The sequence below is a fragment of the Leptopilina boulardi genome, unplaced genomic scaffold (genome assembly GCF_019393585.1).
Source record: "Leptopilina boulardi isolate dan_hultmark-lab unplaced genomic scaffold, ZJU_Lbou_2.1 LbouV2_310, whole genome shotgun sequence".
Classification (NCBI taxonomy): Eukaryota; Metazoa; Arthropoda; class Insecta; order Hymenoptera; family Figitidae; genus Leptopilina; species Leptopilina boulardi.
Window position 1 is genome coordinate 6,319,757 of NW_026137875.1, and position 23,593 is coordinate 6,343,349.

The following is a 23,593-nucleotide window of genomic DNA, read 5'->3' on the forward strand; positions in this document are numbered from 1 at the left end:
TTGTTATTGGTAGTGAATAATAATGATGTTATAGTTGTTTTTGTATTTAAAAGTTAATTTAAAGTTTATTGATTTTGTCAATTTCAAGTACGCGCGCGCTGAACACTGGCGCCATCTCTGTCTTTGTTTACATACTGACAGCTGTCAAAAAAAAAAATGTCAATCTGTCAATAATGTCGCGTTGACGCGTTGTCAACATCATTCGACCTTCATGCATGGTGTTAAATTTTTAGAAAGCATTCAATTATTAATAAGGCTAATGTGCCAATAAAGTGGAAAAAATGAATAAAATTTATTTAATTCGCTTGTAAATGAAACTTTCACAAAAATGACAACATTAAATGTAATAATAAAAGCAGTGGAGAATTTAAAAAATTTTCAAGAACAAGAATCAGCTGATTTGGATTTTGGTGCCAGGTATTTTGAATAATTGTTTTGATTAAATTTCTCATGTATTTTTATTTTATTTTTAAAAATTAATAATTTTATTGATAATTAATGAGTTTTATAAATTAATTTGGAGTATTTTTTTTGTGAATAAATTTTTAAGTAAATGAAATTCTATATTTAAATGATATAAACAAAATTATGAATTTTTCTAACCAAAGGGGAGATTATTATTGTTATTTTGAAAAGCAGGGAAAAAAATGTCACGTTCTAATAAAAAAAAGTAATTTCAGTTATTTGAGATAAAACGACATTTTTTAACAAAATAATATGAATAATGTATTTTTATATTTATATGGTAATTAAATTGTAATGTGACACTTGTGTATACTTTTTCAATTGTTATTTTCATTATTAATAAAAATTACTTTTGTTAATTTTATCTTTTTTTTTGGGAAATATGTTTAAAATTACAAATATTCAAACTAAAATTATTGAATTTAATTTATTGTTTTCACAATTTATTTTTAATCTTCTATTGTTATTTTGTTGTTTTTTTTTTATTAATTTTTTTGAATTTTTTCTGTCTGCAATTTTAAATGAACTAATTTATCTAATTAATTAACTATTTTGTTTTTATAGAAAAAAGGAGAAAATATCAAATTGCATAACTGTTGCTGATGGAGTTTGTGTATCGACAATTAAAGTTGTTCCAAAATTCACTCATGTTCTCAGTCTTGCAATCGAAACACTTTTATCATATTGCGATGATAATGATTCTGACGTTCAAACTGTGGCAGATGAATGTCTCAACAAAATTATTAGGGTATGAAAATAATTTATTAGTTTATAGAGATAAATTAAAATTCTTCAATTTTTTATCTATTTAAAAATTATTAAGGACAAATTTCAATAAATCAATATTTAAATTAGTTGAAGAATTTTTTGATTAAAATTGTATTCGATCAAACTTTAAATTAATTCTTAACTTTAATTTAAATTTCAAAATATTCTAATTTTCAATTAATTCTAATTTTTATTGGTCAACAGAAATTTATTAATTAAAATTTTTTTTCAAATGCAAATTTCAATCGATTGAAACTTAAAATTAACAAAATTTCAATCTATTTAAAGATTAATCAATTTAAGTTTCAAATTATGAGAGAATTTTTAATATCAAAGAAATATTTCAATTATTTAACAAATTTTTAACTAATATTTTTCTCTAAATTAATTATTTTTAATAATTTTAATGAAATTCTTTACAAATTCAATTATGTTAAATTATTTTTGAATTTAAAATTTTATGAAATTAAATAATTGTTTATAATTTAAAAAAAAAATCAAATAAAATTATCAAAAATTTCAATTTCAAACCTTTTAAAATTTAATTATTTTTAAAATTTTCCATCTAAAACTTTTTGAAATTTAATAATTTCAATTATAATTCTTCCAAAATTCAATTATTTTAAATGATTTTTAAAATATTCTTCGAAAATTCAATTATCTGAAAAAAAATTTCAATTCAAAATCACTTGAATTCAATTATTTTCAAAAATTTCAATTTAAAACCTTCTAAAATTTAATTATTTCTTAAAATTTCAACTGTAATTCTTCAAAAATTTCAATTATTTTAAATTATTTTAAAAATATTCTTCGAAAATTCAATTATGTGAAAAAAAATTTTCAATTAAAAATCACTTGAATTCAATTATTTTTAAAAATTTCAATTTAAAACCTTCTAAAATTTAATTATTTCTTAAAATTTCAACTGTAATTCTTCAAAAATTTCAATTATTTTAAATTATTTTTAAAATATTCTTCGAAAATTCAATTATCTGAAAAAAATTTCAATTCAAAATCACTTGAATTCAATTATTTTCAAAAATTTCAATTTAAAACCTTCTAAAATTTAATTTTTTCTTAAAATTTCAACTGTAATTCTTCCAAAATTGAATTATTTTAAATGATTTTAAAAATATTCTTCGAAAATTCAATTATGTGAAAAAAAATTTTCAATTAAAAATCACTTGAATTCAATTATTTTCAAAAATTTCAATTTAAAACCTTCTAAAATTTAATTATTTCTTAAAATTTCAACTATAATTCTTCCAAAATTTAATTATTTTAAATGATTTATATAATTTTCAAGAATTCAATAATCTGAAAGAATTTTTCAATTAAAAAATTTTAAAGTTCAATTTTTGGGTTTAATTTTTAATAAATTCTTCAGCAACAGAAATCACCAAAAAATTTTAATTAAAAATCACTTGAAGTTCAATTAATTTCAAAAATCTGAATTGTAAATCTTTGAAAACTCAATTACTTTTAAAAAATGTTATCTAAAATTATTTGATAAATTATTTTCAATTCTTTAAAATTTAATTACTTCCTGAAATTTAACAAAATCTTTTGAAATTTAATTATTTCTAAAAATATATATATTTATCAGTAGTTTAGAGATTTATTATTACTTTCTAACTTAAAAAAAAGAACAAAATTATTATCTATAGAATTTGATTTTAGGCGATGGCTGATACGCATATCGTAAAAGTACAAATTGAATTATATCAAGAAATAAAAAGAAATAGATCAGCACGAAGTTTAAGGGCTGCATTATGGCGTTTTGGATTACTCAGTCATATGATTCGAGCAGCAAGGGGAAAAGCATATGTTTCAAATTTAATTCCTTGCATTGTTAACATTATAAAACGAAAAGAGGAATCTGTCATTGAAACATTGGCTCAGTCATTGCCATTAATTTTGAAATCCTTGGGACCATTTATGACCGACAAAGATGTTAAGGTATCAGAAAAAAAATTCACTGCTTTTTTCACTACTTTTTTAATGCAAATAAAAAAGCTGAATTAAGAAAACCAAAATTATAACAAGATAAAAAATTTGATGAGTTTGATTATAAATTAATTATTTTATTTTATATATTGTTAATTCATTAATTAACAGGAGAATACATCCACATTTTTAACTATATTAAGGAATTTAAAATTTAATTTTAGAGCAAAAAAACCGTTTTTTTTTGTAGTTTTTGTTCATTTTAAAGCTGAAGAAAAGAGCTTTTTAACTCTCAACAAGTGTTTTTTGTTATAATTAAAAATAAGATCAGAAAAATTGGAAAAAAAGTTCAAAAATTATAAATTTTTAAGCAATTTTTCAACTTAAACACTAATTTTCAGTCACAATTTCATTTAGAATAATTTTTTTTCTGTTTACACTTTTAAATAGTAATTATGCGTCGAATGAGATTTTTTTGGAAATAGGATTCGTTAAAAATTAGCTGAATTATTGCAGTTTTTGTTTTCATAGTCACATAATTAGATTTAATCTACGATTAAATTCTCTTCTTTTCTCCTTTTAATTATTACAGGTGTAATTTTTATTCATTTTCAACAACTTTTCAGTTATGTGAACTTTTCTTTTTACACTTCAGTAAAAGTTTTCATTAAAAAAAATATACAAAAATCATTTCCCTTAAAATATTAAAGTTTTCATTTATACATAAAAAATTGTTTAATTCTAGACTTTCAAAAAAAAAAATTTTAATCAATCTTACAAATAAAAAATAAAGAACAAAGTTACCTTTAACAATTAAATATATTCAATTTTCTGAAAAGAATTAAATTTTATTAAAAATCAAATAATAGTTAGCCACTTTTATTTTTTCGAAAAAAAAAATTATTGTGACAATTTGTGCTGTGAAATTTTTTTTGAAAGAATAGTATGTAATTAGGATTGGAATAAAAAAAAACATTTTCAAGCACAGAAATGCTTCTTACGCGTAATTAGAAATAAATAATTTTGCAAGACCAGAAGAAAAAGAAATTCCTACAACAATTTTCAAAATCTTGAATAATAAATTATTCAAAATAATTCAAATTTAACAAACAACTTTTAACCCAGAAACATTAAAATTTATTTATTTATTTATTACAATGGTAAACCTGCGGTTCTCTTGATCCATTAGTGGGTTACACTTAAATACAAAAAGTATAGAAACAAATTAGAAATATAATTAATTTAAAAAAGAAAAAACATAATTCAACTAAATATAAAGATATAAATATTATTTCTCATCGCAAACTTAGAACGTATTTATATCAATTTTTATCGAAAATTTTTTGCAGATTTTGTTAAAAGCATTTTTTCCCAATGTTTCATCAACTGAATCCACATTAAGAAGATCCGCTGCCAATATGATAGTAACAACTTGTTTGAATTGTCGTAAACCACAAAATTTTTTAAGTTACGTCATGGATAATCTTATAGGTATAAAATAAATAATATAAATTAAAAATTTTATAATTTTTCTTAGTTAACTAAAAGAATAATTGAAAAATTTTAATTTCAACAATTACCGCTACTAAAAAGTAATTTAATAATTTTTTAGTTAATTTTATTTAAAAATAATTGAATTTTTCCCAATTTATTAGAAACAGCGGTAAGAGTGATTGAAACCGATAAAGAATGTATGACAACAGTTCTTGGTATTTTCAATTGTTTTCAATTAATGTTACCACATATGAATGAACCATTGGAAACTGAATCTGAAAATGCGCATAGATTGGAAAATTTTCTACAAATTTATGAATTATGTTTACATTACACAAAATGGCATTCAAATCATAATGTCATTAATTCCGCATTGGAGACACTTATTAAACTTTTTCAATCGCCTCAAAAGGATTTTGTGTCAATTTTATTATCATCCGATGGCATTGGACATAGTCGAATTTTTCTCACTGAAAATACAGGAAGACTATCATTGGGACATATGAGTCTCTCCACCACAACAGTATCGGGAGGAACATCTGATGTTCCTTTAAATTTATTAGATTTAGATTTATCCGAAATGTCAGATATTACGCCAAAAGTACAAAAATGGATTGCTGAATCGGAAAATTCATTGCCCGTTGTTCATAGATCACCAAAACAAGTTCCCAATGATTGTCTTGAAACATCAACGAAAATATTGGACGATTATAATAATTTGAAAATTGGAACAATTGGAAGTATGTTAATTTTTTTTTTTCAATCATAATAATTTAAAATTATTTATTCATAAATCCATAGAATGCTAAAGTTTACAATATTTATGATGAACGATTTTTAAAGAAATAGTGTTTTGCATTGTTTATTTGATCAAAAATTATAATTTCTTAAAAATTTATTATTAATTGGGACAAAAAATCACTGAAGATTTGAATTGATCAAAAAAATTATTTTAAAAAGATTTTTTTTTTTTTAAATTTTAAAAGGTAAATAACTTTTGATTGAATGTTCATTATAGAGTTTTTGTCAAAATAGATTGATGAATTTTAAAACTTAGAATATACAAAATAGAATTTAAATCATGATTTCAATTATTGCAACCCTGCAAATTTTATTAAATAATTGTCAAAAATAAATTTGATTTGTAATATAATATTTTTGAAAGAAAAAAAATTCTTTTCTAAAATTTTATTTATTTACATTGAAAAAAAAAAGATATAAATTTCTCATAGATGACGAATTGGATGATGGAAGTGATTTTGGAAGTGAAATTGAAAAATCGGAGAAAATTTATGATTCAAGTGTATTGAGTCAGCATTCGAGGGAAGAGGAATTTTTGGACGATACAATGACATCGATTGATTCACCGCAAAGAAGTTTGGTGAATGTTTCACTTCCTGAATTTGATATTGGTAGACTTACACAAGCTGATGTGCCATTGAAATATTGTTGTCGTTATTTAATATCAACATTTCTATTGACAAATAAAGTCGGTCAGTTAATACCCGATAAAGTATTTCGTGTGAGCGTTAAATCCCTTGCACTTACATGCATTGCACATATTTTAAGGATATATCCAAGTTTATTATTTTCAACGGTTGCCAGAACACCGACGGATGAATATCAACAAACAATTGCCGATATTTTACTATTTGCAAAACATTCCGATCCCCAATTGAGAGGAAATGTATCAATGATTATTGGCTTCTTTTTAAAAGCAATATTATCCGAAAATTGTGGCACATTTCAAAATACGGAAGTAACAAATTTTGAAATTAATAACAAAAGGCCGGATTTTTTGGCAGAGTTGATCAATTTATTATTGAAGGTAATAATAATAATTTTTTAATTTTAATTTAATTTTCATCTAAAAAAGTAATTTTAATTTTTTAATTTTTTGTTTTAAAAAAAGTGTGAGATTTCAAAAATTTTGTATTTATTACAATTGTTTTTTTAATTTGTGAATTATTTGAATTTTTAAGGGACTGGAGGATGAATCGGCAGTAACATGTCGACAGACTTTAATTGCTCTGAAAATTTGTTTGACTGATCTTTTAGAATCAGTGGAAAATCAACGGGCAATAGTGATATTAAATTTGCTTCCGCAAATTGTAAATAATCCCTATTTTCTAGTTAGAGTAAAATTAGCTGAAATTTTAAGTGAACTGCCCTATATTACCATAGAACACGCAACAAATAGTACTCAATTTCAAGAAAATGTAATTTCTGTTTTTACTCAATTGCTAGGTGATCAGGATCAACGAGTTCGATCGGCTGTTAGCACTGCTATTACCAAGTGAGTTAAAAAAAAACAATTAATTATTAAATCTTATACAAATTTTTTAGTTATTGAATTTTCAAAAGAAATTTGAATTTATTTTTGATAATAACAATTATTTTCAAAAATTAAAAATATTTTATGTTTTATCTAAATAAAAAACAAATTTTGGAAAAAACACGAACCTAAAATTTACAACGTTTTTGATTAACGATTTTTAAAGAAATATTTTTTTTTTTATATTTTTATAGAAAATCAAAAATTTTTAAATTCTGTTAATTTTTGTCTCAAAACATATTTCTTTCAATGTTTATTAATATACAAATTATAGAAAACAATTTTTTAGCTAAAATATTTTATAATTTTCTCTTTCAAAAAAAAATATATATTTTTTAATCTTTAGTTATAAACAATGTGAAATTCAGCATCGTGAAGAAAATGCAAATAAAGTAAATTTATTTCTTTTGGAAAAAATAAATTTTTTTTAGTAAGAAATTTTAATACTGGAAATTTTTTTTCTAAATTTTCAATTTCTCTTTTAAGTTGGGAGATTCTGAACAAAAAAATGTATATTTTATTTTATTTATTTATATACAAAATTTATTTATTATATAAAAATACATATACAATGTTTTCAAAAAATTTTCCTTTTCATGTCAGAATTATTAAAATTTTTATTTAAAAAATTAAAAAATTGTTTGCGTTAAATTCTATTTGTTTTTTTTGGAATTACTAAAATTTATTTATTTATTCTTACAAAATAATTCAAAATAACATTATATTTCCTTAAATTATTTTATTTTCTTTTCATTTTCTAAAATTTTCGTGTTTTAATTCTTTATTACTATTTTTTTTTCAAATTAATCTGTCTTTTGAAATTTCTTTCAAAATCATCGTCTTTTTTTTATTTCTTTTCAATTTTTCTAAAATTTTTGTTTTGATAAATTTTATAAAATTGTAGATTTTTTATTAAATTTCTCCTTTTCAACAGCTTTTTCTTAAATTTTCTTTTTTGTTTTCATCGTCTAAATTTTGTGTCTTTTGTAACAATTTTTTTGCTTATAATTCTACTTTTTTGAAATTTATAAAATTTATTTATTTTTACAAATTAACTAAAAATTCTTCATTTTTCCAGTAAATTCTCTTTTTTCTTTCGGAATTTTTAAAATTCTAAATTTTTTTGTGTTTTTTCCTGAAATTTCTTAATTTCAATTTTTTTAAATTCTAGTGTTTATATTTTTTTTCGAATTTTTCCTTCGAATTCTCGGGGTTTTTTTTCCTTTACACTTTCTCCTTTTTCTTTCAAAATTTTTAAAATTCTCGATTTTTTCAATTTTTTTCTTCTCATTTTCTAAAATTCTCGTGTTTTAATTCATTTACTATTTTATTTTTCATAATCTTCTGTCATTTAAAATTTTTTTAATTCTCCATTTTTATTTCAAAATCATTGACTTTTTTTATTTTCTTACATTTTTCTCCAAAACTTTTGTTTGGATAAATTTTATAAAATTGTAGATTTTTTATTCAATTTCTCTTTTTCAACAATTTTTTCCTTAAATTTTCGTTTTCCTTTTATCATCTAAATTTTTTGTCTTTTGAAATTATTTTTCGCCTGTATTTCTACTTTTTTTTAAAAAATTTTTTAAATTTATTTATTTATTTTTAAAAATTAATTAAAAATTCTTCATTTATCCCGTAAAATTTTCTTTTTATTTTGGAATTTTAAAAATTTTTGAATCTTAAATTTCTTTATTTTCATTTTTTTAAAATTCTCATGTTTCTATTTTTTCGAATTTTTCCTTCAAATTCTCGTGTTTTTATTTTTTTTCAATTTCTTCTTTTTCTTTTGGAATTTTAAAAATTCTTGATTTTTTTAAAACTTTTTTCTTCAACTTTTCTTTTTTTGTACTTCCTTGAAATTTTTTATTTCCATTTTCTAAAATTCTCGTGTTTTTATTCTTTTCCAATTTTTCTTTTAAATTCTCCTTCTTTTTTTGGAGAATTTAAATTAATTCTTCAACTATTGGATATGAACCAACTTTTTATCTTGTATATAAAAATGTTTATATTGTCAATTCAGTTATTAGAAGACATTATTAATATAATAAATTAACAAAGCTTAAAAATTTTTTTTAACCTCTATTAAATACAAAAAAAAAATGTTGGTATATTTTATTAGTATATTTTTTATTTAGGAAAGTTCCATAAAATAATATTTATTTATTTGTAATTAAAAATATTAAATTTCTTTTTTTTAATTATTTACAGAATAATTCCATTATTATATTATCAACAACCACAAGAAGATGCAGTGACGAGGAAAGCATCACTGCACACAGATCAGTATTTATCGACAGTAATTTCCGAATCTTTGGAATTATCAACATGCTTCGTCGAGCATAAACTCTTAATGAATAGCTTGATCAAGCCTTTCGTATCGCTATGCGCGCCAAAAGAAATGCATTATTCAGAAAAAATCGATGACACTCTATCGCGAATAGTGAATTTTCTCATCGATCAACTCAATCCATTTCAATCAAAACATTTAACATTTGGTATTTTTGAAACTCTCAGTCTATTAAGCGAGACATATTTCACAACAGTATACTCAAGAGCTTGGGATTGTATTTTATCAAAAAATCCATCAAAGAAGACACATAAAAAATCATCATCATCATCCTCATCCTCTTCTTCTTCTTCTTCAGCATTTTCATCAAATAAATCGGATCATAAAGAAATTAATTTATCCAATGACATGATAATATCAAGTGGAAATAGTTTATTATCACTATCAATAACAATGTTATCCTCATTGCCAGTGAGTTTAGATCTTGCACTTCATAGAAATATATTATTACTCGCTGGTAATTTAGCATCAGGAATGGCAGTATCAAATTTAAAACCCATTGATCCACTAAATAAAAATGAAACCGATTCATCAAAATTATGGGGATTTTATAAAGATAAACAAATGTATCAACATTTGGAATTATTGTTAAATCATGTAATGAGACTTTTAAATGTTTTTGTTCATGTTATCGATGATATTCAATTGTTGCAACCAATTAGTAAATCAGCACTTTCATCATTGCCAGGTGCACAATCATTGTCACCAAAAAAAAAACTCATAAATATTGATAAATCAAAGGAGAAAATTGACAAATTTCCCATATTACGTTTAGGTAAAGAGCAAATGGGTGTTTTTCACAATATCACACATTATATGAAATTATATGAAATTCTGCGAACAGCACATGGAAATTATAATGTCACATTAATATCCGAGGCTAGTGAAATGTATCTATCATTATTAAATGCAACATTGCAGGTACTTTCACAACTTTTAGAAATGGCAACACTCATTGAAGCTGGTCGTATTGCTGAGGAAATTTTACATTATTTACAAACAACAATGATATTATCATCGACAAAATCAGTTCAATGTGTACAACAATTATTAAAATGTCTCTTTGGTACAAATCTTTGTGCCCAATGGATTGATTTAGATAAAAAGAGAAATAATCAACATTATCGCGATGAGGATCGTGGTTTTTATAATCAATGTTTTCAAAAACCATCGCGACAACTTGCTGAAACAATAAAATTAATTGGTAACAATTGCCGAGGTGGTAATGAACCAGATACTGGTTTTATTGGTCTAATGCGTAGACGTAGTGATCGTAAAATTACATCTGTATTTAAAAATTTAACAAAATCATTGGATAAAAAAACATCGGTTGCATCATATATTCGTTTATTTGAACCAATGGTTATTAAATCATTGAAACAATATACAATAACAAGTTCAATACAATTGCAATGTCAAGTGTTAATGCTTCTCAGTCAATTGGTACAGCTTCATATAAACTATTGTATGTTGGATTCGGATCAAATTTTCATTGATTTTGTTATAAAACAATTTGAATTCATTGAAGAGGGTCAAATAAAGGAGACGGAAATATTGTTACCACGTATTTTTGAATTTTTGGTACGTCTCTCGTATGAAAAATATCATTCAAAAAATATTATTGGTATACCAAAAATAATTCAATTGTGCGATGGTTTAATGGCAAGTGGACAATTACCATTGACACATTGTATACCAGCGCTTATACCTGTTGTTGAGGATATATTTCTCGCGCGTAATTCAAGTACAAATTTAACAGAACAGAAAGAATTGGAAACAACAAGGGAAGTTTTAATGTCAATGCTATTGAAATTAGTTGAATATCGTGAAATTATTGAATTGATTAGTTTGTGTTTAATTGAATCTCGTTGTAATAACGATGGTAATGGTGAGGAAAAATGGAGACGTTGGTCAAGATCAGTAATGGAGACATTGTTGCCAATGTTGGCGTGTGGAAAATTGAGAATTGAAACAAAAGAATCGCATGCGGCAATGGTGAAACTTTGTGCCGCTGTATCGCCAACTGTATTTCGTCCCGTTGATCCATTATTAAAGGTATTATTGACAAATCCACCATTATCTTGTGATAAATTAATGAAATTTGAACGATGGCTTGGTATGGTGAATATTATTCTATTGTGTTTAATTTCCAATGCCAAGGAGGAGGCAATGTTGGCAAGATTGTCGGATTTAAGTCCAACGATTAATGATTTATCTGATGTTGTTCTATTGCCAGAGGCAATGCAAAAATCACGTGATCCATTAAATGCACTTGGTACACAATTAATGGAAATGCAACCCGAAAGAATATTGTCACGTTTTATATTTCGTGTTATTAAATTAATTGGAGGGAAATTGAGGGATTTGAAAATTTCCACATTTAGATGTAATCAAATGGTGAATGAATATTTTGTTCATCAAACGGCATTATTTTTGCAACTTTGTATTCATATGTTTGAATCGGGTAGTCATTGTAAAGTTGCCAATGCTACGATGCAAATGATTGTGGGACGTAATATTTCAGAGGATGAGAGAATTTTTGTCAATGATTTAAATAAATTAATGTTGGATATTGGTAATTATTGGCCAATTTTGACATGTCAGTGGGCTTATTTAATGACGCTATTAAGTTATAGTGAAATGAATTTTTGGTCTGATGTTTTGGGAATAAAATCGAAGAGTTCGTTGATGATTAATAGAAATATTGTTCAACGTGGTGGGACAATATTATTTTGTGATTATGTTGGTGAAAATTTAAATGACGCTGAACCATTAACATGGCTATTGGTGAATCATATCGAGGAGACAATTCATTTGGCTAGTGAACCACCTGTTCGTGAACTTGTTGCAGTTGCAGTTCATAGAAATTCATCAGCTAGTGGTTTACTAATTCAGGCAATAGCAACAAAATGTTTAGATCTTACGCGACCATGTTTTGTTAAACGTTTATTGATGTGCATTGAAGGTGCTCATCATTCACAAAGTGGTGCTGTGATTATTGCCCTTATTCCACGTTTATTGACAACAAAATATTTGGCACTCTCACGAATTGCAGCCAATATATTGAGTCGAAGAGTGGAAATTTTATTGACATTAAATTTAGACGATGTTATGGAACAATTGCCTAAAATTGAATTTATTAGAATTATGGATATTTTAAAAAATGAAAAATTAACAAAAAAATATAGTGGTCTTGTGAGTTTATTAAATAAACTTGGTGATCAATATTATGATTTATCACCATTATTAATTGATCAATGTCGTACTTTAAATCCATTGATTATAAAAACAATTGAAATTGATCGCAATTGGTTTTTGTCACAGGTGAAAATTCATTGTTGTTATTTAAATAGCGGTTATTGTGAATCAGCGCAATTATTAAGTAATCTCAACTATGAGGAATGTGTCAATATTTTTTCCACTAAGGAATTTAATATTAAAATTCTTAAGGAATGTATAATAATGGGTGTGAGATTAACGGTGAAATTATGTCAGGATATGGAATTTAATGCTTTGGAGAAGAATTTTGATTTTAAAGAAAGTCCACTTTACTTGGCTAGTAAACAATGTTTATTGGAGAATGTGAAAAATCTAAATGATTTAATTCCGAGACCTTATTTTATTTTTAATCCACAAGAACAAGATTCAATGAAATATATTGGTAAATTTAATGAATTAATGGAGGATAAATTTTATCGACATGTACTTTTTTCTGTTATTCCAGGAATAGTTATTTATCTTGAAACTTTATCGAAATTAGTGAAATTTAATTTAGCATTTATTGATGATAAATATGAGGATGATTTGTGTAAATTTGCCACATTATGTTTGGAGACGTGTCATTGGATTATTGAAAATCATGAAAGTGGAAAGAAAAAATTGAAACCATCGGAAATTGTTATGTGTTTAAATTGTGCAAAGGAGATAATGAAAAATTCCAATTTGAGTAAAATTATGAATAAAGATGTACATTGTCAGAGAATTTGTTCAATGACAATAGCGTTGATGAGAATTGTTGAACATTTTTATAAATCAAAAAATATGTTACCAATTATTGATAAATGTGGATTGGAACCGGCTCTTGATAATGAGGAAACAAAAAATTTTGCCCAAGCATGTTTACGTATGGCTACATTGGTAGCTTGGTTGGAGAAATGTAAATTAAAAGACTGCTCGCAAATCATTCCTGATTTTTTATTGGAACCCATTGAAAGTCTCATTATTAGTATTAGTCGATTATCGTTAGTGAATTCTTTTGTATTAACGCCGCCGTTAGTTTGGAAAAATGGATGGCAAATGACGGGAACTGGTTTAACAAAATGTGAATTTCCATTATTATCATCTGAATCGGATTTATTTCATGAAATTGATATTCTTGAACAATTTATATTTCGTGTGACACTATTGGGTTGGTCATCGCGATTACAATTCGAAGAAATTTGGATGGCATTTTTGAGTGTTGTGAATATTTTACAAAATGATGATATTCCACAGGAGGATTTAATTGAATTATGTCAAGTGACAAGTTTAGCGGTACAAGGAATCACGAGATTATTAATGCAAACATTATTATTACCATGTCCGGGTAATCCGGGTAATAGCCGTCCCATTCATCATTCACGTGATCCACAATTGGCACTTTATAAAATAAGTTCACAAAAATTATTTTTCGTACAGGATTTACTTTGTTGGAAATATGAATGTATGAATGATTTTAAAAATACTCGCTTTGGTCTTTCTTTGGATAATATATTTTGTCGTGGAAATATTGAACGTGTGACAAATATGGATAATTCCATTGGTTACAGTCAATTATCGGTGGCTTATTTATGGTCATTGTGCTATTTGCATGAGGATAAATTGAGTACATCGGTTCTTTTATTGAAAAATCGTCGAAATGATGCATTAGTTTCGTCCTCACTTGATATTGATTCGTGTTTGAGATTTCTATTGGAATTATATACATCGTGGATAAGTCCACAAGTGAAAATTCCATTACGTCTTCTCAAGGAAGTTGTTCAATCGATACTTGCAATTTCGGAATTATTTGTTGAACGAGGGCAATATAAATGGATGTTGGATTCATGTTTTGAATTGTTGAAGAAGCATCCAATTGAAGATGAAATATTACATCAATATCTAGTCATCGCTGTCTGTAAGGCCGCTGCTGTTTTGACGCCTTTGGTAAGTTTCTTCATTAATTAATGTTGTGAGTTTGATATTTTAGAAAGTTTTGAAAAAAAAAAAAAAAATTTCTATAAAATTTGTTTTTTCCAAATTAAAGAAACAAAATTTATTCATTCAAATACAATTTGTATTTTCAAATTAAAAAAAAAATTTGCTTGGAGATGAAAAAAAAATTTGTTTAATTTTATAAATAAATTTCATGAAAATGTGAATCTTATTTCAATTTTGTTTTTAAAAACGCAAAATGAAAATGAAAATAAAATTTTTCAGAATTTGGAACAGAATGGAACTAAATTTTTATTTTCGTTCTGTGTTTTTTTTTGCTTCTACTGTAATTAAAATAAACTTCTGAAAATAGGTATTAGAATGAAAAAAGATTTTTTGTTAAAGTTATAAATAATTGAAATTTTTAACTGTTTTGGAAACAAAAATTATTTTTAAAATACTACGTTACGAGAGAATAAAAATCTATTTTTTTTTGTTTTTAAATTTATATAATTTAATTTGATTTCAATTTTATAATTTCTTATCACTTGATTTATTCTATTTTTACATCATTTTTATTATATATATATAAGTAAATTTAAAAAAATATAAAAAAAATTTTTAATAAATTTTGTAAGAAATGAAAAAAAAAATTTTTTCCAGGATATGGAAATCTTAGAAAGGATAAAGCGCTTATTAGATGGAAGTCTGAAGTCTGGATTCTTACCTGCGAGAATATCAGCATTGCATGGAATGTTATATCTCTTGCAAAGTGCTGTATTGGCAAATTGTGAGGATACAAAGAGTATTGTACATCCATTGGCAATAGAATATATTCAAAAACATATTGACGTTCAAGAATCTGAAAGGTATTCATCTTAAAGGAGAGGGACATGTGATTTATGTTAATTTATTTTCATTATTGAAGATTTAAATTAATTATTCTATAAAATATGAAAAAAAATAGAAATTAAAAAATTTATTTTAGTCATTAAATTTTTTAATGATATAAAATGCTACTAAAATTATAATTTTTGAAATTTTCAATTCAAACTTTTGTTTCTAAAAATTATTGTCTTAAATTTTTATAATTGTAGTCCTCGGATTGATTTTTGAAAAAAAGTCATTTTAGTCGATTTAAATTACAAGAAAAATCTAAAAAGTCAATTTTTTTTATTTTCAATAAATTTAATTAGTCGATAAATATTTTATTATTATTAACAATTTTTTATTGGGAATTAAAAATTTGATTAATAAATATTATTGAAAAAAATTTTAATTTTAACTGAAAATTTGTGAAATAATTGGATTTCAGAAGATTTTTAATTAAAATTTTAAAAATAATTGAATTTAGAAGAGTTTGATTAAAAATTTTTAGAAATACTTTTTCAGGAGATTTTCAATTAAAACTTTTATAAATTTAAATTAATTACATTTTTTTTTTTACAAATTTCAATGAATAATTGAATTTTAGAGAATTTTCAAGTTAAATATTTTGAGATTTCAAAAATTATAATTTTGTTGTAAATATAAACATTAATTGAAAAACGATTTAAATAATTAAATTTTTGAAGAATTTGATTAAACCTGTTGAAATAATTAATTAAATAAAGAGTTATATAGATAAAAATTTGGAAAAAAAAATTTTCAATTGAATTAACATTCAATTAATTATTCAATTACTAATTCAATTTGGACGAGTTCAAGTTAAAAAATTTTTTGAAAGTAATTAAATTTCAAAAGATATTAAATTGAAACTTTCATAAATTTTAATTGATAAATTTTTTTTTAGAATTAAAATTTTAATAAACTTACATTATTGAAATTTTTTAAAAAATATAGTATAAAAAAATTTAATTTTAAAGAATTAATAATTAAAAAATATTTTATTCAACTGAATTTTTGAAAAACTTGATTAAAATTATTAGAAATAATTAATTGAAAAAAAAATTGAAGTTAAAAATTTGAGAAATAATTGAATTTTGGAAAAGTAATAGTTAAAATTTTGGAAGTAATTGAATTTCAGAAGATTTTTAATTAAAATTTTCCTAAATTGGAATTTCTGTAGATATTTTATAAGCTTTAAAAAATAATTAAATTTTGGAGAATTTTGAATTGGAAAATATTTTAAATAATTTAATTTTTGAAAATCTTGATTAAAATTATAAAAATTAAATTAATCAACAAAGAATTGTAGATAGAAAATTTAGAAATAATTGTATTTTAGAAGAGTTCGAGTTAAAATTTTTTAGAAATAATATTTCAATTTCAGGAGATTATTAATTGAAACTTTCAATTTGAAGTGGTTAAATTTTTTTTTAAAACTTTGGACAATAATTGAAATTTAGTGAATTTTCAATTGAAAAATATTTTAAATCATGTAATTTTCGAATGAATTTGTTTTAAATAATTGAAAATAATTGATTTTTCAAACAATCAGGTTAATATATTTTTTTAATAATTCAATTTAAAACAAACAAAAAAAAAGTCGAAAAAGTCGTGCAATCCGAGGCATGTTATTGAAAACATCTTGAAGTATTTTTATTCTGCGAAAAAATTTGAATTTTGACTGAAAATCAGGGAAAAGTCATGGAAAAAGAAAAGAATATTTTTGTGTCAACCCTGTTTGTTGGAATTTTCATTTTACAAAATTTCCATTTAACTGATTAATTATCAATGTTGCTGAATTTTTATTTAGAATAAATAAATATTCTGTCAAATTAAAATTTTGTACAAATTAATTTTAAACTAGCAAAATTAAACGCGCGCGAGCGCGCCAAATTGAGTATGTAGTTGTTTGTTATAAAGAATTTAAAGATTAATATTATCAATAATAATTTAATTTATTAGAATATTATTACATATTAAATGATAATAATGAAAAATATATGTTTACATGCCTCGGATTATACGACTTTTTCCGACTTTTTTCAAAAATACGACTTTTATTGACTTATTTTAATAAAATGCGACTTTTTTTTTACATTTGAAAAAAAATGTAAATAAAATACATTTTTTTAGTATAAAATGTAGATCTTCTTTAGATCTTCTTCAATTCAATTATTTAACAAATTTTGAACTAAAATGATTCTTCACTAAATTAATTATTTTTAATAATTTTAATGAAATACATCACAAATTCAATTATATCAAAATTATTTTTCAATTAAAATTTTTATGAAATTTAACAATTGTTTATAATTAAAAAGAAAATATCACAATAAAATTGAATTATTTTTTAAAAATTACAATTCAAAATAAACTAAAATTCAATTATTACCCGAAATTTTAATTCAAAATCAATTAAAAATCCAATAATTATCAAAAATTTTCAATTTAAAATTTAATTATTTACCAAGTTTTCTATTTAAAATTAAATAATATTCAATTATTTTCTAAAATTTCTATTCAAAATTAATTATTCAAATTTTCAATCAAAAATGAACTTTAATTAAATTATTATACAAAATTTCAATTCAAATTCAATTATTTCCCAAAATTTTCAATTCAAAATGAACTGAAATTCAATTATTTTCCAAATTTAAAATCAAATAAAATTTCATTATTCTCAAAAATTTGAATTCAATATTAATTGAATTTTCAATAATTTAAATTTAAAAGCATCTAAAATGTAATTAATTCTAAAATTTTCGATCGAAAATTTTTTTTTTTTGAAATTTAATAATTTCAATTATAACTCTAAGGAAATTTAATTATTTTTAACTATTTTAATAATATTCTTTGAAAATTCAACTATCTGAAATCATTTTTCAATTAAAAATGATTTTCAAATTATTGTATTTTGTCCGCATTTTCTAATAAATTTTTAGTGAAATCATCTATAATTTTAATTAAAAATCACTTAAAGTTTCAATTAATTTCAAAAATCTCAATTTTAAATCTTTGACAATTTTTGAATCAATATACAACTTTAAAAATAATTTCATTGGTAAACGTTGTGTACTTCAGCTTCGTGAATTGAATTTTCGAATTTGGAATTTAAAAGAAACTTATTCCGAAATTTGGAAACACAATTATACAACTTTGGCGAAAATGAGAAAAAGAATTGTCAAAATTTGACACGTCATAAGATTACTATTCAAAAAAAAACACGTGAAATCAGAAAAGGCCAACTTCAAATTAGGACAGAAGGACAGACAAAGCATTTTATTATTTTGCAAAAATAATATTCTATATAGATGAGAATTCTATGAAATGAAAATTCTAAAAAATTAACTTCAATGCTGTTTTATTTGTCTCTAAAAATTTTAATTTTTTTTTTAATGTAATAATAAAAAAAATGATGAAATAATTGAAATTTGTTTTATGGATTCTCTCGTGAATAATGTTGGATATAATAATTTTGCAGAGTTCCACTTCAAAGTGAAGCGCATCAAGGAATAATGTGGGCCCTTGTCTTCTTTCTATTGGAACACGCTGATGATACACCAGCGGATTCAGAAGCACCAGCAGTCTTAGAACTTGTCCTCACTCTAGTCACAACTCAGAATATTTCAACCACACTTCATCAAACCTTGCTAAAGGTATAGTACATTTATAATCCACTTGTATTTGTGTGAGTGTCTCTTATTGATTGAACGTTTGACACTTGAAAGTTGTATATATATGTATTGAAACTTTGTTTTGTTTAATAGGGCTTGGAAAGGTTGGTTGCAACAAGAAGTGTAGTTGGTAAAGTTACGGAGCAAATTGTCAAAATTGCTATCGATCGTTTGAAACAAAGTAATGCACTAGTTGCCCTGCCAGCGTTGCAGTTACTGTTGACGTGCATGTATACAGAAGCGGCTGATAGGTTTAATCAGCCTGATATTGAAGAGCCTTTACCTGATCAAGAGCCGGAAGCTTTAGTTAGATCGATTGAAAGAACATCAGCAATATTTGATAAGGTTAAAAAGGGATATCCTATGGAAGTTGAAATTCTTTGTACAGTACTTTCCGGCGTTTTAAGCGATTTCTTCCCACCATCGGAAATCTTAACTAAAGTTATAGGAGAGTTTCTATCGCCACAACAACCACATCAGAGATTAATGTCTGCTGTGGTATTTAAGGTGAGATTGCATAGAGTGCATGTGGTTTAATGGGAATGTGAATATTTCATAGAATCCAAAGATTGTTATATACAATTATCATTTACATGTTTAACATTTTGTTTAATGACTAGACTGCGAGCTTAGAATCAACATTGTAATTAATTACGTTCATGGACATTTTTACGAAATTAATTTTCCGCAATTACAATATTCAGAAAAGATCATTTTCCGAAAGAAAAAATTTTCTAATCAAAATTTACGAAATAAGTTATAATAAGTTGTAAAAATCATTAGTTATAGAATTTTCATTTGTCATAATTATTTTTGAGCCGAATTTTTATTTTGTAGAATTTTCATTAAATCGATTTTCTATATTACAGAATTTTTATATAACCGAAAATTCACTTCACAGAATTTTTATTTGTTCGAATTTTCTTTTGTTGGAATTTTTATTTGCTTGATTTTTCATTTAAAGAGTCATTTTAATGAATTTTTAGAAGGTAGAATTTTAATGCATAGAATTTATATTATAAATTTAAAAAATAAATTCTGTTAAATGATTTTTCGATTAAGTAAAACTTCTATAGTATGAATAATAATCAATTTTTTATTATTAATAATTTAAAGTAATGTCGTGGGAAATATTTAGTAAAAGTTCACACAACGTTTATGATAAAAAATTAGAAAACAAATTTGTTTTAACACGGACAATTACAAAAAAAAATTTTATCTAAAAAAATGTTTTATATATATAATTTGTTAATCAATAAACATTGCAAGAAATATCTTTAAGATGAAAATTCATTTATTACAATTTTTTTATCAGAGGTTGGATTTTTATTGTCAATTCAATAGTTGAGGGATTTTTAAATCAATTTTTTTTTTAATGACTTTTTTAAACTCTTTTTTTTTAAGAAAAATAAATTGAGTATTTTTTTTAGTGAATAATTTTATGAAATGATTTACTGGACAATTTATTGTTCGTGTTGTAAAATTGATTTTTAATTATATAGATGTTTTTTTATTTTGCAGGTTTGCGAGAGAGCGTGTAATAGCGCTCAATTAAGTTTACTTCAAGACTGGGTAGTTTTCAGTTTACCGAATTTTATACAAAGTTTGCCAGTTGTAATATCGACTTGGTGTTTATCCTGTTTTTTCATTAGCACCTCAACAAATCCATGGCTGAGGGCTCTGTATCCTTTTTCATTATTATTTTTAACGTTTTATTTATCAAAAAAGAAAAAAAAATTGAAAATTTTATTTATTATACATCATATTAATAAAACAACAAAAAAATTTATTTTTTGGTTAAATTACTTCTACTTAAATTTATTATTTATATAAATATTTATTAATATATTTTTTATTTATTTTTATTATTATTATTATTATTATTGTTATTTAATATTATTATTTAGTAATTATTTTTTATTTAACTTTAAAAATATTTTTCTAATTGAAAAAGTAATTATTTGTTTCAAAATTATTATTATTTTTTTTTTTTGAAAAAAAATAATTGATTCAAAAAATATTTATTTTTATCAAAAATAAATATTTATAATAATCGAGTTTATTATTACTTATTTAATAGTGTATTATATTATTTTTTTTTTTACACTTTATTACTGTTCAATGATTTTAATTTCAAAAAATTGGAATACATAAATGTTTCTATATTTTTTTAATGTTGTAAAAATGATCCTTAACTATTTTTTCACTAGATTTCCACACGTTCAATCTAGGATAGGCAAATATGAGTATGAAGATAAAAAACTTCTTTGCATTGCTGCATCAGATTTCTATTCCAAGGTATTTTAATTTTTACAAAAATAAATAATTTTAATTAAATATAATTAACATAATTTTTCAAAAAATATAATTAATATTAATAAAATTAGCTTATTTTTTATATAAAAATATATGAAATTTATACTTATATACTGAATATAATTTTTTATAATTTGTAAAATTTACTCAAATACGCGGCATTGCATGTAAGATTTTCATTAAATATTTTTTTTTGACTGGGTAATTTATTTTCAAAATTTTGATGAAAAATAAGAAAATACGCAATTTTTTATTTCTTTATTTAATAAAAATTATGAAAGTAATGTTTTTTTTTTAATTTGAATTTGAAATGAATTAAATTTGAATTTTTGAAAAATTTGAAATTATTTTTGAAAAAGCGTTTTTCACTATTCTACTAATAGTTAAAAAATAATATTATAAATATATAAAATTGGTCAAATTTTTCGTTAATATTTTAAATATATAGTTAAAAATAATGTAACTAATATACGGAAAACGGAAGTGTTTAAAAAAATTGAAATTGAGTGTAAAAAGTGACTTTTCTTAAAACCGAAGTGATCGATTTTTGAAATTTTTTTTTTTTAATTCAGTCTCTGTTAAATATGGAACTTATTCATGTTTATGCAAAAATGATGTTTTTTGGAATTAAAATAATATTTACAATTCTTAAGCTAGATGCAAAGATTTACATTATGTATATCTGAAAATAATACAAAAACAAATTAATGATAATATGGGAAACGATTATATTTATAAAATAAATGTTTGAAAATCAGTGAGTAGTACTAAAAATTGTAAATAGAATTTTAACTACAAAAAATACCACCTTCACATAAATGGCAAAAAATTTCTTATTTATCAGAGACTGGATTTGAAAAAATTTCAAAAAATCGATTACTTCGGTTTTGACAAAAAGTCATTTTTTTAGATTTAATTTCTATTTTTTAGATGCTTTTGTTGTATTTACTTTTTTTTTTACCAAATATCTTATTAATAATATTTGATATTAATTATTTAATTTAATTATTTTTTTAATTATTTTTTATCAATTAGTATGCCAGAGAAAAATAGGTTTCAAAAGTACTCTGCTTTTGACAATGTTAAATTTAAAATAATGAAATCTTTATAATTTTTATCAAATTTATTGGGCTCTATAATTTTACCAAATTAAAAAATAGAAAACGTATTTTTTTAAAATTTTCATAATGATTTCGAAAATATTCAAGTCGAAAAAAATTTTAAATGAAAATCTCACGTGTAATGCTCCATATAATTTTTTTTATAAAAATTGGGGTCGTCTATAAATTTAAAGTCACACATTTTTTACCTTTTTTTGATCCCCCATGTCACACACTGTTGCGTACATTAGCGACATTTTTTTCTGCTGTTTGTCACAAATTAACTGATTGTGAGCCCCCCTTCCTCTTAAAGTGTGACGTAATTTATGGACGACTTTAATATAATTTATATATAAAACTAATTTTATTTATATTATAAATAAAATTATATTAAATATAATTTATACATTTTATTTATATTAAAAAATGTAATTTTTTATAATTTTTATAATTTATGTGTACTCATTTAAGTTTTTAGATATTAAAATATTTTTCGCTTTTTACAAAAAAAAAAAAAAAAAAATTTGCAGTTAACTAGTGAAACTCAAAAGAAGACTTTTGTGGAAACATTTGAGGCTGCAGCAAAGGAACCTGGAAATCCGTTTGTTGATATTTTAGCATCCCTATGAATCATATATAAGAATAATAATTTATTCTACCTCCTGTATAAATTTGATGAGAAAAATGTAACTACTGAGTTTATAAATATGGTGCTTCTATTTCCAGTTAAGTATTTCCGAGAGTGTATATTTATATGTATTGTATATATAAAATTGAAGAATTTATGTATAGAAAACTTTATTGTCTATATAACTCTCTCTAAAATTTGAATTAGTAAAAATTTTAACTAAATATCAGTAACTGAATTTTTTTCTATATCTGAATTAGTTGTATTTTACAAATGCGTTAGTGAATAATTTTTTTTTTATAATGATTTTAACTAATATATGTATATTATATTTATAGTAAAAATTCAGTTACTAATTCAAATTAGTTTTTAAAATTTTTATCATAATTCAGAATTAGAGAGTAAAAATGAAAGCAGAGAATGTTTCTAAATAAATATTTTTTCGGAGTGATTCTA

The 23,593-nt window shown here is 23.0% G+C and overlaps 1 protein-coding gene across 1 annotated transcript; it reads left to right on the plus strand.

The window, feature by feature from the left end:
- Nucleotides 1–181: 181 nt before the first annotated feature.
- LOC127283558 (huntingtin) lies at nt 182–23,593 on the plus strand. The gene is made up of 14 exons (XM_051308514.1): nt 182–417; nt 1,030–1,213; nt 2,914–3,192; nt 4,530–4,671; nt 4,836–5,414; nt 5,907–6,502; nt 6,657–6,970; nt 9,221–14,543; nt 15,195–15,400; nt 18,901–19,075; nt 19,187–19,600; nt 20,615–20,775; nt 21,304–21,391; nt 23,040–23,593. Exons 1-14 carry the CDS (start codon nt 329–331, stop codon nt 23,136–23,138), a joined length of 8,649 nt encoding a protein of 2,882 aa, XP_051164471.1. The 5' UTR covers nt 182–328; the 3' UTR covers nt 23,139–23,593.